This window comes from Typopeltis vanoorti, chromosome 10, assembly GCF_054136105.1.
Source record: "Typopeltis vanoorti isolate ZY-2024b chromosome 10, IOZ_Tvanoo_1.0, whole genome shotgun sequence".
Classification (NCBI taxonomy): Eukaryota; Metazoa; Arthropoda; class Arachnida; order Uropygi; family Thelyphonidae; genus Typopeltis; species Typopeltis vanoorti.
The window spans coordinates 18,754,280-18,772,739 of record NC_143558.1 but is presented as its reverse complement, the minus strand read 5'-3'; the positions used below and the strand labels follow the sequence as shown (position 1 = coordinate 18,772,739).

General features: G+C 35.1%; 1 protein-coding gene across 4 annotated transcripts in view; it reads right to left on the bottom strand.

Annotated features, from left to right (window-relative positions):
* LOC150102203 (tRNA (32-2'-O)-methyltransferase regulator THADA-like) overlaps positions 1-18,460 on the bottom strand; it is a 424,395-nt gene that overhangs the window by 343,088 nt on the left and 62,847 nt on the right. For all 4 annotated transcript variants that reach the window (XR_016548929.1, XM_090399010.1, XM_090399012.1 and 1 more), the window contains 3 exons: positions 15,553-15,662; positions 9,190-9,276; positions 8,625-8,793 (listed from right to left, as the gene is read on the bottom strand). Coding sequence is in view for 3 of the 4 variants with exons in the window: in XM_090399010.1 (XP_090255136.1) it covers positions 8,625-8,793; positions 9,190-9,276; positions 15,553-15,662 (366 nt within the window). In the remaining variant the exon portion in view is untranslated. The remainder of the gene's footprint in view (positions 1-8,624; positions 8,794-9,189; positions 9,277-15,552; positions 15,663-18,460) is intronic.

The following is an 18,460-nucleotide window of genomic DNA, read 5'->3' as shown; positions in this document are numbered from 1 at the left end:
ATTAGGAAAATTGGTTGATAGGGAGTTAATCATGATGTAACTTTTCATCATAATATCCTGTACACTCCCTTAGGGTACATCCAGGAATTTAAAGATGATGATGATGATCCTAAAAGAGGATATTCTCAGTCAAGCATACTCTGCTATGGGAAAGACATATGTTTGGTCTATGGGATTCCAACCTTTGAGGTTGGAATTTGGTTTAAAAAAAATTCCAGCTTGGAATTAGTAAGCCCTTTTCACAAATTGGAATTAGCAAGCACTTTTTACAAATTCCAACTAGGAATTTTAAAAAAGGGGCATTAATATACATAAGTTGAGTATGCATCTTAACTTTTCTCCTGCTAACTTATCAGTACCCATGTTAGTTTAAACATTATGGCTAACCTAGTGCTATCATTAGAGATGGTCAACACTGTGTGAATTTAGTGTATCATATAATCTATAAAATAAGTTTTCACAAATCTTTCTCAGAATTTAATGAAGAATGGAACTAGCGATTTTGAGAGAAAGAACTGCAGCCACTAGATCAGAACTAGCACAAATAAGCCAAGATACATTTACTCGACACAATGAGTTAGCCACATTGCTTCCGTCCGACCTCTGGAATAACATTGACAATATTACATATAACAAAGCTGCAGTGATTTCTTACCAAAAGAAACGTAATTTAATTAAAACATTTAATGTACTTCTACAAGAAAAAGAATCTAGATCACTCCAAAGTAGTAGTGATCTAGGTTCTTTTTCTTTTCTCCAAAGTAGTAATTAACCTTTCTTCAAGAGTCCTATCAAGAACAGAAAAAAATCTACTTTTGAAAGGTTTCAACTTCGCTTTAACGCCACGCTACATCCCAAAATTTGACATCATAGCTCAAATCGAGAAAGGAATACGAAATTTGCTGGAGATGCATCGGATCTCATCCGAATACAAAGTGCAGCATTACTATTAATGCAGTATTACAAAGCTAATTACCACCCAGGAACTTATTATACACAGAATTCACAGCCCTCAAAGAACTAAAATCAGACAAAAACATCGTATAATTAAGGCAGATAAAGGGAATGCAACGGTAGTCATGAAGTCAGAGGATTATAACAAAAAAATGAAAATTCTTCTTGAAGATTCTAATATCTATATGCCTTAGACAGAGATCCCACCTGGCAAACTCACAATAAAACCAATGATCTAATTAAAAATATACCCAATTGGACTGAAAAACTAAAGCGAACTCTACAATCAAAACATCCATTAGTACCTAGAATATATGGAGTACAGATATTCCTTTAAGACCGATAGTGGATGGAAGGGACTCTCCAACCTCGAATCTGGCAAAACACCTCACCAACATGATTTTACCACACATAGGAAAAACAACATCATTCATTAAGAACAGTGCCCATTTTATAGAGAAGGTAAAGGATATATATATATACATAGAACCTTCAGACATCTTGGCAAGTTTGGATGTAAGTCAGCCTCTTTACAAATGTTCCCAGAAATGAAACAGTGAATCTCCTTGAAGACCTTTTACCACCAGACATTGTAGAACTATATAAACATTGCATAAAAAATACGTTTTTCATGTATCAAGACAAATTTCGGGAACAAAAAGGACTGTCAATGCTCCCCCCCCCCACTCTCCAAAGCTTTAGCTAACCTATATATGGAAAATTCTGAAAGTAATGCATTACACGACTATCATAAAAAACCGAAAATTCAGCTTCATTATGTAGATGATATTTTCATCATATGGCCAGGAACAACAGAGGAACTCACTGCTTTTAAAGATTATCTTAATAATCTACACAACAACATAAAATTCACTTTGGAACAGGAAGAACATAAAAAAACTTTCTTTTCTTGATATCCTAATAGAAATCAATGAAAAAGATAATAGATTATCTTTCTCCATTTATAGAAAACCCACCAACACAGGAAGATTTCTTAATGCGGCCTCACACCACCACCCCAGGCAAAAAATAAGTTTAATAAAAACCTTGAGGGATAGAGCTTACAATATTTCCAGCACAGAAAAAAAGAGAAATGAAGAATTACATTATTTAACACAGATCCTCAAAAAAAAAATAAAAATAAAAAAATGATTTTGAACCTAAGATAATCAAGAAAATCCTCAACACATCTCCTACAAGCATCTCACAAAAGCAAGATTTCAAGACTGCAATCACGCTACCATATATCAAGAATGTTACAGACAAATTGCCAAATTACTAAGCAAACATAACATTAAAGTTGCTTTTCTTCCGCTAGAAAAAATTTCTACATCCCCTAAAACTTCCACATCACCCTTTAAAAAACCAGGTGTATATAAAATTCATTGTTCCTGTGGCATCTGCTACGTAGGCCAGATGGGAAGATCAGGGGAAATTCGTATAAACGAACACCAAAAAGACGTGCAAAAAAGGAGAGAACACAAATCAGGCCTAGCATCCCACACAACTTCCACCAGCCAAAATGTATTCTGGCATAAAACGAACAAGTCATCATCATCATCATCATACGTATCAAGGATTTAGGCCTAGCATGGCCTGTTCCGGCCTCAGAAGTCATCGTTGAATCGTTTAAGAGGACATCCTGGTTTTCTTTTTCCTAATGGCTTGTACTTTAAGGCTTGTTTTGGTAATCTTTCTGTTTTCATTCTTTGAACATGTTCCATCCATTTATGTTTATATTTTTTAATTTTTTCTATTACTGGTTCTTGGTTTAATTCTTTCATAATATCTTCGTTTCTTTTGTGACCAAATAGGGTATACTTTGCAGTTTTTCTCATAAACTTCATTTCTGCTGTTATTAATCTTTGTTTGTCTTTTTGTTTTATTGTCCAGATTTCACTTCCATACATTAAGACCGGTAGGGCTAATGTATTGTATACTTTTAGCCTGGTTTGTTTTTGAACTAGGTTTGGTTTAAATATAGAATTAATTACACCTGTTATTTTTAAATATTTTGCAATTTTTACATTTATATCTTTTTCATTTTCATATGTGATCATACATCCTAGGTAGTTAAATGAATTCACCTGTTCTAAGATCTTGTTTTATCTATTACTATTTTAGTTCTTGCTGGATCTTGTCCTTTAAAGGTCATAGTTTTTGATTTTTCCATTGATATTATCATACCATAATCTTTGGATATCTCATTTAGATTTAAAATAGCTTTCTGTAAGTTATCTTCAGAATTTGTAATTATTATTTGGTCGTCTGCAAAGAGGAGAGTGTTTAAGTTAACTGTAGGTGAAAGTTTAATTCCTTGATGTAAATTTTTACTCCATTTTATTATTATTTCATTTAAGTAGATATTAAAAAGAGTTGCTGAGAGGGGATATCCCTGTCGAACCCCTTGGTTTATCTCTCTTGTATATGATAGCTCGTGATTTAATCTTATTTGTATTTGATTATTTTCATATATACTTGTGATAGCTTTTAGGATATTATTTGGTATTTGTCTTTCTTTTAATATGTTAAATAATATGTTTTTCTTTTAACTTTGTCAAATGCTTTTTCAAAGTCAATAAATGCAATATGTGTTTCTAAATTATATTCTTCTTTTCTCTATTATTAATTTTAGGCAGAAGGCTGGGTCTATACATGATCGTCCTTTTCTAAATCCATTCTGTACCTCTAGAATAAAGTTTTCAGAATATTTCATTAGTTTGTTATTTAAGATTCTGCTATATATTTTGTAACAGGAATTTAGTATACTGATACCGCTATAGTTTTTAGGGTCATCTCTATTACCTTTCTTAAAGATAGGGATCCCAATTGCTTTTTTCCATTCTATTGGGGGGATACCAGTTGAGTAAATTTTATTTAAAAATAATAAGAGTCTTTCTTTGAATCTTGTTCCTGCGTATTTATATAGTTCTGAACCTAGCTTATCTTCTCCAGGTGATTTTCCGTTTCTTGTTTCTTTCAGGCTGATTTCTAATTCTTCTTCAGTTATTTCCTTTTGATTTTCGTTAATTGTTTGCCATTTGTCTTTTTTTAAATATTTGTCTGTCCACAGTTCTGTGTAGTAATTTAGAAATTCTTCTAATTTCAATTCAGTGTTTAATTTTATGTTTTCTTTGGTATCTGCATTTAGGTGTTTCAAAATCTTATATACATTGGGTCTTATTTTATATAAATCATGTTCTAAATTAGAAACAAGTTTATTCCATGATTCTCTATGTCTTTTTCTGACTTCTCTTTTAGCTATTGCTCTTATTCTTTTATATTCTATTTCATCTTCTAATCAAGTCTTATATTGAAAAAAACTGTTTCACAAGGAAATTTAAAGAAGCTGCAAATATGCTTAGAATTCCAACACAATGCAACAAAAACCAGGGTCTAATTCTACACTAAGTATGGTCAGCATTGATAAAAAATATACCTAAGTTAGACCTCGGACAGTATGAACGTGAACAACAGAACGTGACAACGTCCAGCATTGTTCAAACTTAGCGTGCACAGATTCTGCATTTGGATTTTTTAATTTAATGAACAGTTAGACGGCCATAACATCACAGAATGAACTATTTTGAGTAATTTCTCATTTCTTGTGTTTAAACTTTTAGTTACCTTTAACCCCTCAAGATGCAAGTCAAACGACATATAAAACTTGTCGGGTTTGTTTATTTTTATTTATCTTAATAAACATGTGGTCGCAATACCGGAATCTTTCTTTTGAACTGCTAAACCACAGAAACCTACACCTACAAATAAGCTTTCTGTTGTAAAGAAAACTTTGTCTTATTTTATGTATTAAAAATAGTTGCAGATTACATATATGTACATTCTTATTATCTTGTTTCCATCTTTAACTGTCATCTTCACTAAAAATTCTAATTAATTCAGAGATATCTCCACACATGCAAACATTCATATAACATTTTCTGAAGATTAAATGGTATTAAGACAAATATACAAAGGAAATGATAATAATAAAGTGACTGTGTAGAAGAACAACTTGATCACATTATGTTAATGCCAAAACAAAATGAAACCAATATGAAATTAAAAATTATGTGTTAAGGAGAAGGAAAATTATTCTTTTTATTATTTATATCTAAATCGTACTTGCCGGGTGCGAAATTTAAGGATGTAAGTGAGAGCATTAGAGTGCAAAAACAGAGGGTGAAAGAAATAACAATTGTGGCTGGTACGAATGAATTGAAAGGTGATAAATTTTTTATGAGAGAAGACTTGAAAGTATTGTTAAAGGTAGCGAAAGAAAAGAGTGACAGAGTTAGAATGGTGAGTCTGTTACCGCGGTATGACAGAGAGGAGTTTAGAAGGAGGGCCATAATCGCAAATGATATTATGCGCAGGTTAAGCGGACGGTGTGGTGTGGAATTTGTGGACGTGTGGAATGAGTTTGATGGGCGGCGAAAGGACTTATACAAGATGGATGGACTGCATTTGAATGGACTTGGTGTGCGGAGACTGGAAAAAGTGTTGCTGAATGAAGTGAAAATGGATGTGCAGAACCAGGGAAACTAGAACTACCAAGGAGGGGGGGAAGTGGATATCCAGACATCAGTGAGACAGTTGAGTGTAAAAATGTATATAATGTACCTGAGCCAGCAATAAGGGCAAAAAATGGGAATGGGATATTTAGAATAACGCATCAAGATAGGGGTGGGACAAAGGGAACACTGCAATTCATGTATACTAATGCCAGGAGTATTAGGAACAAAAAGGAAGAATTTTTGGCCTTGATTGGCTCTTCCTGGCCACAGGTTATTGGCATTAGTGAAACATGGCTGACGGAAGATGATATAGTTAGTGGGATAGAATGTGTAGGTTATAGGTTATAGTATGTTTAGGAGGGACAGAGAGAATAAAATTGGGGGAGGGGTGTTATTGATGATAGCTGATGAACTGCAGCCAAGGAGAATTGAAGTATTGCAGGATAGTGAAAGGAGCTCATTTGAGGCTATTTGGTGTGAGATTGATACTGGCAGAATAAAATATACAGTTGGGTGCTGCTATAGACCAGGTGATGGAATAGATGGTGGAGATGGTATGCATAAACAAATTGATGAAATGAGTGGAAGGAGGGTAATTATTATGGGGGATTTCAACTATGGTAACATTGATTGGAAGGAGGAGAGGACACATGTGAGGAAGGAAATGGATTTTATTCAATTATTAAGGGATAACTATCTGAAACAGCATGTAATTGAAAATACTAGGGGTGTGAGAGTGCTTGACCTGGTAATAGTATCTGAGAATTTGACTGTAATGAATATGACCATGTTGCCACCTATTGGTGAGAGTGATCATAAGGTCTTGACCTGGGAGGTGGCTAAAGGTGTGAAATTTGTGATTAAGACAGGGTATATGTGGAATTACCGTGCTGGCAAGTATGACAAGCTTAGGAGATTGCTTGGATCAGTGCCATGGCATGTACAACTGCAAGGGCTGAACGTCGATAGAGCATGGGAAGTGATCAAAGAGCATTTACAGGAGGTTATGGCTGATTGTATACCTAAGGTCCGAATAGTGAAACAAGGAGGGGTTAAATGGATGAATAACACCATTAAGCTTGAGCTGCAAAAAAAGAAACAACTATGGAGGGAATTTAAAGAAAGGGGTGACCTGCAGGCACACGAACGGTATAAAGTACAGGCTAGAAGGGTAACGAGTGTGGTAAAAACAGCAAAAGCCGATTATGAAAGGAAACTAGCTATGCAAGCAAAAGAGAATCCCAAACAGTTCTTTCAATATGCTGCAAGCAAGGAAAAAACTGTACATGGCAAAATGATTTTAAGGAATGACGATGGTAAAGAGTTCACTGAACCAGTCGATATAGTGGAGTTACTGAGCGCGCACTTTGCAAAAGTATATCATCCAGGTGGTGACGTTGAAAAAATGAAGGAACCATTAGTTTATATGGGAATTGTGATGAATGAAGTGGAGGTAAATAGTCTATTACAGAACCTTAATGTGAATACATCTGTGGGATTGGATGGTATACCAGCACGGGTCTTGCATGAAGCGGCTAATGAATTATCAGTGCCCTTGACCATGTTGTTTAATCTGAGTCTCAGGTCTGGCTTAGTCCCGAAGGCATGGAAAGAGGGGAAAATAGTTCCACTGCATAAAGGAGGATCCAAGACTATGGTTGCAAATTACCGACCGATCAGCATATCAGGAGTCGTTGTCAAGGTCTTGGAGAAAGTAGTCAAGGGAAAAATACAGGAATGGATTGATGAAAATGAGATACTGTACAGAGGACAGCATGGCTTTGTGAAGGGTAGATCATGCCTCAGTAACTTGCTCAAGTTTTATAACAAGGTGACGGCTGAACTGGATAAGGGAAATGGGTTTACAGTGATACTGCTGGACCTGGCAAAGGCGTTTGACAGGATACCACATGGAATTCTAATCCGTAAACTACAACATATGGGAATGGATATAGGGTTGGTGAGATGGATAGCTGGGTGGTTGATGGAGAGATATCAAAGAGTAGTTTATTCAGGAGTAGAGTCCAAAAAACGGCCTGTGACTAGTGGTGTGCCACAGGGTTCTGTTCTTGGACCACTGCTGTTTAATCTGTTCATTAACGATATAGGGAATGGTCTGAGTGGGACAGTTCATTTGTTCGCTGATGATGCAAAGTTGGGTAGGACGATAGTGAATGCAGAAGATGTCAAAGTCTTGCAGGATGACTTGGATAGATTGGAGTTCTGGACTAAGGAGAATGGATGTCAATTTAATGTGACAAAATGTAAGGTTATGCATTTCGGAGTGAAAAGATTAGCAGCAGTATACCACATTGGTGGAACTGTACTCCAAGAGATTGATGAGGCCAGGGACTTGGGAGTGTTGGTGGATAGGGAGATGAAGTTTAGGGGGCACATTGCGAAAGTAGCTAAATCAGCTCATCAACTCACTTGGTTGTTGAAAAATACCTTGACGAGCAGAGAAAAACAAGTTATTGTACCTCTGTACCGAGCCCTGATAAGACCTCATCTCGACTACTGTGCCCAGATTTGGTCACCTCGGTTCCTTCTTGATGGGGAGGAGGTTGAGAGGATCCAGAGGCGAGTGACTAAGATGATAGCAGGTCTATGGAATGCACCATATGAGAACAGGTTGAAGATTTGTGGGTTGCAGAAACTAGTTGATAGGCGAAAAAGAGGAGATATGATTGAGACATTCAAATTGCTAAAAGGATTCTATAGGATTAATTCAGATGATATTTTTGAGATCAGGACTGGTGGTGGGAGAACTAGGGGACACCCATGGAAGCTGGGCAAGAGTGTGGTTAGCAGGGGTGTTAGAGCTGGGTTCTTTACTTTTAGAGTGGTAAATGAGTGGAATAAGCTGCCAGAGTCTGTTGTGGGTGCTATGACAGTGAGCGAGTTCAAGGCAAGGTATGATAGATACTGTGAGAATGTTGAACAGCTGTGTGAACATGATGTTTAGGGCCTCCCTCGATGAGTCTAAGGACTCCTGGAGTAGCCCGTGGTAATAATAATAATAATAATAATATATACAGAGCAGTCTATTCAAAAATTAATTCAGTTTATACTTCCATCTGATTACCCTTAGACAAGAAAAGGACATGTTAAGTCACTACTGAAATCTGAACATAATAAAAACGCTTTCAGTACCATTTCATGAAGAGAAAAGATACCACTTTGTCTAGCTATGCAAAGTACAGCAGCTTCTGCTAGACAGCTCCTTTTTTCTTTAATAGCATCAAAAAGTAATTTGAAAGATTCTGGAAGGATTTTCAGTGTCCATGGGAGTATATGAGTAATCACATGTTGATAGATAAGCCTGAAAAAAAAAAAAAGAAAAACAGATAAAATGTATTTGGTCTTACATCTGAATCTGATTAATTAATCAAACATATATAAAATATATAAAAGTTAATTGCAACACATCTTACAAAATGCAGCATTTGATATAATATCAACTATTAAATTCTTTTGGTGAAATGAAAAAAAGAAAAACTGCAAGAATCATGAATGCTTACAAAAATAAGTTTCCTTTTATTTTGGCAAGCATTAATATAATTTGTCTGACATAAAGGTGCTCATGTAACAATTTTAATTACTACCAACATAGACAACATCAAATTTAGTCCCAAAGAGAATATGGAAAAAATGTTTCTAACCCTGCATAATCTTAATTTATTAAAAACATATGCAACTGTCATGCATCAAAGCTTACCTGTTGTTATCAAGCAAAGCATTGGTAATAGGATGCAACCACCATTCAGCCCATAACTGTACAGCACTTTTCTGGTCATGTGAAAGCCTATGTTGTTAGGGGGGGGGGAGAAGAGACAGCAAATTTTAAAATAATAATCTTGTTAAAGAACATCTTGAATATTACAAAATCTCTAATTAATAAATTAATAGTTAAAACTTTTTATTTTCTCTCAGAAAAGGATAACAATTGTGCTAAAAGCAAAACAATGCAAATAGAAGAAAGCAAATGAAAGTAAAGGCTATCACAAATAAAGTAAAGGATTTGGTAAAACATTAGTGATTGGATTTGATATCTCCAAGACATTTGATTGCATCTGACATTGAGATAGTATGATGGCCCTTTCCTCCTACCTTTTGTGAGTGGAACGCCAGCATCCTCTCTAGTCATCCAATGCATGTCATGGTGGAAGGCTTCTCATTAGACCTCATCATCAATGCTAGAGTACCCTGCTAGAGTACCCTGGTTTGGTACTCCTGCTCATGCCCTGCTTCCTATATATCATACCATAAATCCTACTTGCAGATTTGCTGACAACAGTATTCTCCATTCCTTTTCTTCACTCGAGAAACCTAGTATTCAAACAACTCAAGCGTGAAGATTTTCCATAATCAATGTCTTAAACACCAATCTCCTAACTATTCTAAATTGGGAGTGAAGGTAATCCAGTGAATTTCAATACTATTAAAACACAGTGTTGTCATTACCCAGAGGAAAGGTCCTCTTACTTCTGACAATGTTCTGATACCTAGTCAAGACTGGTTTATATTCTTGGGCTGACTTTCACATCTGTCTTATCATGGCAGAAACATATTACATCCATAGCATCCTCAGTCTCCAAAAAACTGCATTTTTTTTCATTCAAAATACTACTTTCCTTGATCAACACCCCTAATATTTCATAAATCAAACATCCAATTGACCCTAGAATGTTATTTCTCACATTTGTAGTTGTGTACCTAAAACCAACTTAAGAATTCTCAGTTTTATACAAAAATATGCAATCAAAAATTCTTAGGAAGGATGATTTGTCTAATAGATGACTTTTCTCTCACAGACTTCCTCCGTCTTTCCCATAGGCACTCTGCTTCTGTATTACATCTTTTTTTACAGATATTTTCAGGAGTGTTGCTCCACCAAACTGGCCACTATCAATCCTCTGCTTTCTTCCAACTTCTTCCTTCATTTCAATCTACTTCTGTTCTTTGGAACAGTCTTCCCTATACTGTTTTTACCAGTTAATACAACACCCTTTTTTTAAAAAAAATATTAACAGATTACTTCTTCCTTTTTAGTCACTTCTCTACACAAGGCATTATTGTGATATAGGTTTTATGATCGATCTCTCTCTCCCTGTGTGTGTGTGTGTGTGTGTGTGTGTGTGTGTGTGTGTGTGTGTGTGTGTGTGTGTGTGTGTGTGTGTGTGTGTGTGTGTGTGTGTGTGTTGGGGGTAATATATTATTATTACATCCTCCATGGTGTTGGCAGACTAATCATGGGAGGGTCATTCACAATTGACAACAAATCTGTCATACTGAATCTTAAAATCCTTAATTCTCTGCATTAACAACATACTCTGGTAATGCATTCCATTCACTGACAATTCTCCATTGTCAGTGAATGGAATTCTTGATCACACTTTTACACAACTTCCAGGGTTGGCCTCTGGTTCTTTCTCTCTCGCCTTCTACTATTTTTATAATCCCCTCTGGATTAATCCAATAAAATCCCTTCACTAACTTAAACATCTCTATCATGTCACCTCTTTTCCTAATATCCACCAAACTCTGCAATCCACATTTCTTAAACCTCTCTACATAACCAGTATTCCAGAGTCCTGATTGTCTTAGTCACTCTTCTCTGAACCCTCTCCAATGTTTCCACATCATATTGAAAACAAGGTGACTTAATCTAGGCACAACAGTCCAAGTGTGGACTGACCAGTGCTTTATACAGTGGAACAACCAACTCCTTATCCATACATGTAAGAGTACTTTGTATAGTGACGCTACAATGTGCATTCTTTACAAAATTTGCAATATGCCATCTAAACTTCAGTCTGCTGTCAACAATCACTTCCAAACATTGAATCTCATCCACTTCCTGCAGTACAGCACCGTCAATATAGTACATAGCCTTATATTTCTGCACTCCAAAATTCAACATACGAGGTGTGGCTATTAAATAACAAGACAAGGTGCACTGTGAATCGTGTCAGTACTCGTAGCAGTGGAATGCACTTGTGTTGTTAATGACCTTGAAGGTTCTAGAAGCAGATGAGATAAACATTGTTTGCTGTTGCTCGTAGTTAGTTTGTAGGCAGTTATAAAAGAAACACTTGTGAAGTCACTTTGCTGGAATAATGTCTAATGTTAAACTCGAGCAGCGCATTAATCTCAAATTCCTTGTGAAATTGAAGAAATTACCGACCAAGTGTTTGAAACTATTGCAGAAAGTGTACGGTGATAATGTAATGTCACATACATGAATGTTTGAATGGTACAAACGTTTTCCTGACGGTCAAGAAAACATTGAAGATGACAAACAATCGGGTCACCCCTGTCACGGCGGCAACCAAACAAAATATTGTGAAAATTAATGAAATTGTCTGTAACGATTGCCGATTTAAGCATTCGGATGATAGCAGACATGGTGCACGTTGATAAGGAGACTGTATGACAAATTTTGCACGAGCAATTGAACATGAACAAAGTCTGCGAGAAACTGGTTCCCAAAATCTTGTGTCAGGAGCAGAAAGATGTCCGGAAACAAATTTGCACTGACATCATGGAATGGCTGACAGTGGAGCCGGACTTGCAGGAGAAGATTGTCACATGTGATGAGACGTGGATTTTCCAATACAATCCAGAAACAAAGAGACAATCGATGCACTGGAAAACTCCCCCATCACTGAGAATGAAAAAAGCAAGAATGAGCAAGTCAAAACTGAAGGTAATGCTGATCGTTTTTTTTTTTTTTTTATATATATCAATGGCATGGTAATGGTTGAATGGGTACCAGTGGGTCAGACAGTTAACCAACATTATTACCTTGAGATTCTGGCCAAGCTGAGAGAACGAGTGAGGAAGAAGAGACCCAATCTGTGGAAGAACAATGCTTGGATTCTCCATCAGGACATGCTCCAGCCCACAGTGCACTGTCTGTAAAGCAGTATCTGGCTGATAAGAAGATCTGTATTGGACCATCCACCTTACTCGCTGGACTTAACTCCATGCGACTTTTACCTTTTTGCAAAATTGAAATCCGCATTGAAGGGCACTCATTTTCAGTCAGTGGATGAGGTAAAGGAGAAAATGGCAGCACTACTGAAGCAGATAACACCTGATGACCTGCAGCACAGCTTTCAACAATGGAAAATTCGTATGCAATGGTGTATATCTAGAGGAGGGAGTATGTTGAAGGGGGACAACAAATTAAGTTGTACAATTGTAATAATAAACCACATTTTTTGCAACCAGTCTCATTATTTAATATTCACACTTTGTGTGTGTGTGTGTGTGTGTGTATATATATATATACACGTTCATATTTTTTACTTACATATATATATATATGTTGCATATATGTATACACGAGTAATTGTTTTATTAATTTTACAGGAAATTCTTTAACATCTTTTGTTTTGTATATAGAAAGAGGTCATATTTCTATATACAAAACTGGGGAGATTAGATGCTATCTACTCAGCAAACCAGTCAGATGTTCTTTTCACTGTGTTAGGAAGTACATACAAACTAGCGGGTCAATTGTATGTTAATAAAATGTTAAAACTGAAGTAACTGAGTTCTCCTCATATGGTTGAACAGCATAGTTAAACATACAAGAAATTATATTTTTTTGTTTCATCCATATTATAGATGAAGAATGATTTCTGGTAGTAATTTAACTCATTATATTACTGAGGTTTTAACTTCCTGGTAGTGATGTCCATTATAGACCAAAATGCCACTAATAATAACTCTTAAACATGCTATGAGAGTGAATATTTCTCATAGAGAGTGAATGTTATACATTGCATTCTCAGAGAATGCGGTGTATAACATTCACTTTCTATGAGAAATTTTTTAATGTTTCCCATCACAAAAGCATGGTAACCTAGAGCATAGTTGGTATACCCTGCTTGGGTTAAAGGTTAAGTAATTTGAGAATCCCACTCTAGAATATGAGTCCAAACATAAAAATTTTTTCAAGTTTTTTCAACCTCTGGTAGTAGTAGTCTTTCACTAAATAATGAACACCATCTACCAAGTAAGGACTTTCACAAACATTCATGCCAAAGTGGATTTGAATTTAGAACCTGTTAGGTGGTGGGTGGGTGGGTGGGTGGGTGTGGGGGGGGGGGCTAAGATTCTATTTATCTACTCATCCAACCAGCCAGTCAGATGTTCTTTTCACTGTGGTGGGAAGTACACAGCGAAGGCAAATGTTGTCATTATATAAAATGCACCATATATGAATTTAATTTCACATGCAAACTTCTGTCATCATAGCCCTGGCCACAGCATGGATGAAAATAAGAAAATAATTCTCCATATTCTATAATATAAGAAAACATGGCCAAACAAAGATGAAAACAATAATGTACAGCAATCCCTTAATTAATGCGCCTCCAATTAGTGCATTTTCGATTAGTGCATCATTTTTTTTTCGATACCCAAATTCAATTAGTGCGCCTATATACATCTTAAAAATAAATGTTACATATTTTAAAAATTTTTCGATCTATATATTTTTTGTGGCTAATTATTTTAAAAAATCACTCACCAGGATGAAATAATTTAGTTACTGATTTGAAACATTTTACAAAGTTATTTTTTAATGGCATACTACACTATTTCCATATACACTATGTTCCAAATTTACTGCCAAATTTTATCTCGTCTGCTTTACATAGCATTTTGCTGATCATATCTTGTGCCATTGTTTTCCTTACTTTTTTATTTTAAATTATTTTCCTAATGTTTAATCATGAGTGAAAGAATTAGTGAGTAAAAAATAGAACTGTTAAAATGATTCGAAAAGTAATCTGATTGGAAGAAAAACTTAAAATAATAAAGAAAAATGAACAAGGTGAGTCCAGAGCAAAGATATGACAAGAACACAAAAATGGATGAATCAACTGCTGAATACAAAGAGAAAGGTAAGGCTGCTTCAAGTTCATCATGCATGCACTCAAAATCAAAGTATTATAATGATTGAATTAGAGAGACTTCTTTTTACATGGATCAAAGATTGTAAACAAAAACGGATCCTGCTAAACACTGGCTTTATTAAATCAAAAGTCTCTTTTTTATAACCTGGAAAGAGAGGGCTATCAATGATGGAAAAGAAGAATTCCACGTTAGTGCTGGGTGATTTGAACGTTTCAAAAAGAGAAATAGCCTACATAATGTTCTAATCATATGTGAAGCTGCAAGTGCAGATAAGGAGATATCCAGAGATTTTGAAGAAAATTGTGTAAGGAGACCATTGTGATCAACCAATAGTCTCCTTACACAATTAATGTCGATGAAATTGGCCTTTTTTTGGAAGCGAATGCCCTCCAAGACTTTTCTAGCCAAATCAGAAAAATCTCAGCCTGGTTATAAAGTCGCAAAGTCGAATGAAATTACTGCTAGCAATATGCGAGCAGTTTGGAACACATTCTTCCACATTGTGCAAATGATTTTAAAGGCTTTTCAAATTAATCTAATTAATTAAATCTCATTCTGAGAAATTGGGCGATTCCGACCTACTAAATTTAGATGCACAGCAGGAAGATCCAGAAGAATATGAAAATTTAATCACTGACAAGCCTAAAGAGGTTTCACAGAAACAATTTGAAAATAGTTTTTTTACAATCTAAATTTTTAAGCAGCAATGCTTAGAGACTGACCCTGGTGAAGAGAGAACCAGTAAAATTTGAATTAGTGGCAATAGGGCCATACCGTCAGTTGTATGAAAAAAAAGAAACAGAATGCCTGCCAAACTACGTTAGCTCAATTCTTTGTTAAGACAGAATAATAAATTTATATTCTGAATATGTTTTATTGTCTTTCAAGGTTATTATATTCGATTAGTGCATTTTCGATTAATGTGTCTGTTTTAAAGAATGCATTAGGCGCATTAATCTAGGGATTGCTGTAATTTCCCATATTCTATAATATAGAATGCTAGGTAAAGTAAGAGTATCCATATCTGGAATCATTGATTAGGTAGTGTACAGATTATTTATTAAGCAATTATTTTAGAAATTACCTTATCTTTATAGGTTCTATATAATAATAAAAAAATACATATTTTATTAAATTAAAAATTACTCACAATATGTTTTTTATAACAGCTTTGTAGACTTCTGTGACTGGTGTAGCAATATGATTAGCAGATAAGTTGTTTATCATTTCAACTGCAGAGTTCTTGTTATTACTAAATAACTAGCAGAACAAAAAAAAATAAATAAATAAATAGTTAAATAGTTAGTAAAAAAATTTAAATTATATAAAATTTTTCAACAAACAGAATCATATTGATTAAAAAAAAGCACTCTCAGACCCATTTCTCCTAATATATTTTAATACTGCATCTGAACTTTAAAAGCATCAACATTTTTGTAAATATTTTTATTTGGCTATTTTATATTTGATTACAAATTATTCTATATTTATTTGGATTTATGAATTATACATACTGCTAAGAGGATTTAATGGATTTTCACAATACAACAGGCACAAAAGTAAATATTTTAATACCAATAATAAAGAACTAAGTATTGGCATAAAATACTCAAACTGGTGTCTTAGTGTCATGACTGTGTTCTCTGGGTGCAGCTGCAAATGGCTGGTTTTGTTGTTTATGGTAAGGGTGATGGTCTATTAGATTTCAGTTTTTATGCAGCCACACTTTTATTATAGAGTATTCCATTATGAATATACTGATTCCCAAAACAGTCTTCCCGATTTTCCAATAACTTTTTAAATCTGTAGTTTTTCCTCACTTTTGCAGAGTGAGAATTATTGAGTACATGGCCTGCTGTTCAGTTGTTTTTCTATATTGGTTCATAATTATGTAATTGTGATATTCCTTACTTCTTTTTGTTGCCTCATCTTCTTGATGTCATAATTGTTTTAGAAATAAACTGCCTATGTTCAGTATTGATACATAAGTAAAAAACTGAAAAAATCTGAAAATGGTTGCCTTCCATATTGTGCAGAATTATGGAGACATACTATCGTGTTAGAGCACTTACTTTAATTAAAATAAAATAACACAACATTTCAACCTCTGTATCAAGGTCAACATCAGGAACACACACAAAGCTCCACACCAGGATACACTACAGTAAGCTACAGAATATCTGCTTTGGTCTAATACTGACCTTAGTTGTTCTCTACTGAGAATAATTAAAAAAAAAAAAAAAAAAATAGTGATAATTAAAGATACTGTACATCAAGGAAACTGCATCAATGCTACTGGTGTAATTGTTAGAGCTCCATTTCCTATAGTCCTATTATTTTTAACTTCTGTTTCTGATCTGAGGAACACCAGTTCAGTATCAATTTCTAGTCTTTCTGTTTTCTGTATGCAATATATAGATTATTAATCTTGGAAAATTGTGGGAATTCTTTTTCTAGATGCTACATGGGCTACAGATTAGCCAACCAAATCCTTGAGACTTTTAAGCCATCATTCTTGTTGAGATTGGACTGCAGGATTAGTAACTCATACATTTCTTTGAATTTAAATTTGTACCAGCTTTCACCCCAGTGTAAGGACTGGATACCTTTGTTATCAATTCTGTAATATGTTTGAAGTGCATTATTAGAGAGGTCCGATTTTCCATAATGAAGTAATTTGGTATGTCATTTGTGTTCTTTAAGGATGAAATGTCCTGTTTCACTTCTGGTAAGTTACATGTGCATCACACCTAGTGTACACCTAGGTTTGAGTAAAATAGTTTTTTAAATTTTGTGGGTATTTAAATTTAGGCCTTTAAAAATGTGTATTTAAAGAACAAAAAATGTATATTATTAGATATATGAAGAGCCAAAGGCTTCAATTTGGCAACATACGACTTGTTTAAGTTAAGGGATATTACATCCCATATCGTTTCTCAGCCGAATAAGAAACTCAAAGAGTTTCATGCCGAATATAGTAAAAACTATATAAAGTTCGGCGATTCCAAGCGTAAGCAAATACCTGGATAGCAGCAACTGACCCTTAAGGTAGTGCAAGCTGAGGCAACTCATAGCAAAGGTGGAGCAAGATCCGATCACTGTTCTTGATATTTACTCATAATGTGAACTTAGCTCCTAGGAGCTGTATTACTGTTCTACATTATGAGAGAAGGTCACTACCCAGACCGGTTTCAACCTTTATTGAGGTCTCATCAGTGAGTAGGTAGACCAAGTTAATATCAAGTTTGTAGCGAACAGAACTTACAACCCTTCTATGAGTATTGCTGAGAGGTGTCCTAATAAATTATTAGATATATGAAGAGCCAAAGGCTTCAATTCGGCGACATATGACTTGTTTAAGTTAAGGGATATTACATCCCATATCGTTTCTCAGCCGAATAAGAAACTCAAAGAGTTTCATGCCGAATATAGTAAAAACTATATAATGTTCGGCTTTTTCTGATATTCCACAAAAAGAAATGGCTATGGCCTTATCTTTTTTTTTTGGTTGTGCACTGCTTGGAAAGACATCAACAGACACTCCCATGGGCAATTGTGTGTAATAAATTACTTGTTTGTAGCCAATATAAATTGGAAAAATATGATGCTCCCAAGTCAGCACAACTGTGTCAATTGCCTATCTGTTCTACATATTGTTGACAAATTGGGCCATCCTAGGTCAACAATCAGATACCATACTGAGATGGAAGTGCAGGGAGTCAACTGCAAGTGCTACACACAGCGGACAACCCACCACATTCACTGAATGTGACTATAGGATGATATGAAGGATAATATGTAAAAATCATAATTTGTCAGCTGACATGTTGAATGCAGAGTTCCAGGCATTGACTGAAACACAAATCTGCACAAAAGCATTCAGAAGCAAGGTTTACAGACTTGCAATATGCAAGTCCCAAAATTACCCAAACCAACATGCAGACTCATCTTTAGTGATGCAAAGAGCATGCACAGTCGGATGAGCAAGCTTAGAAAGCAGTGTTATGGAGTGATGAATCATGCTAAACCCTCTACCGAGAAGGTGGACAGTTGTGAGT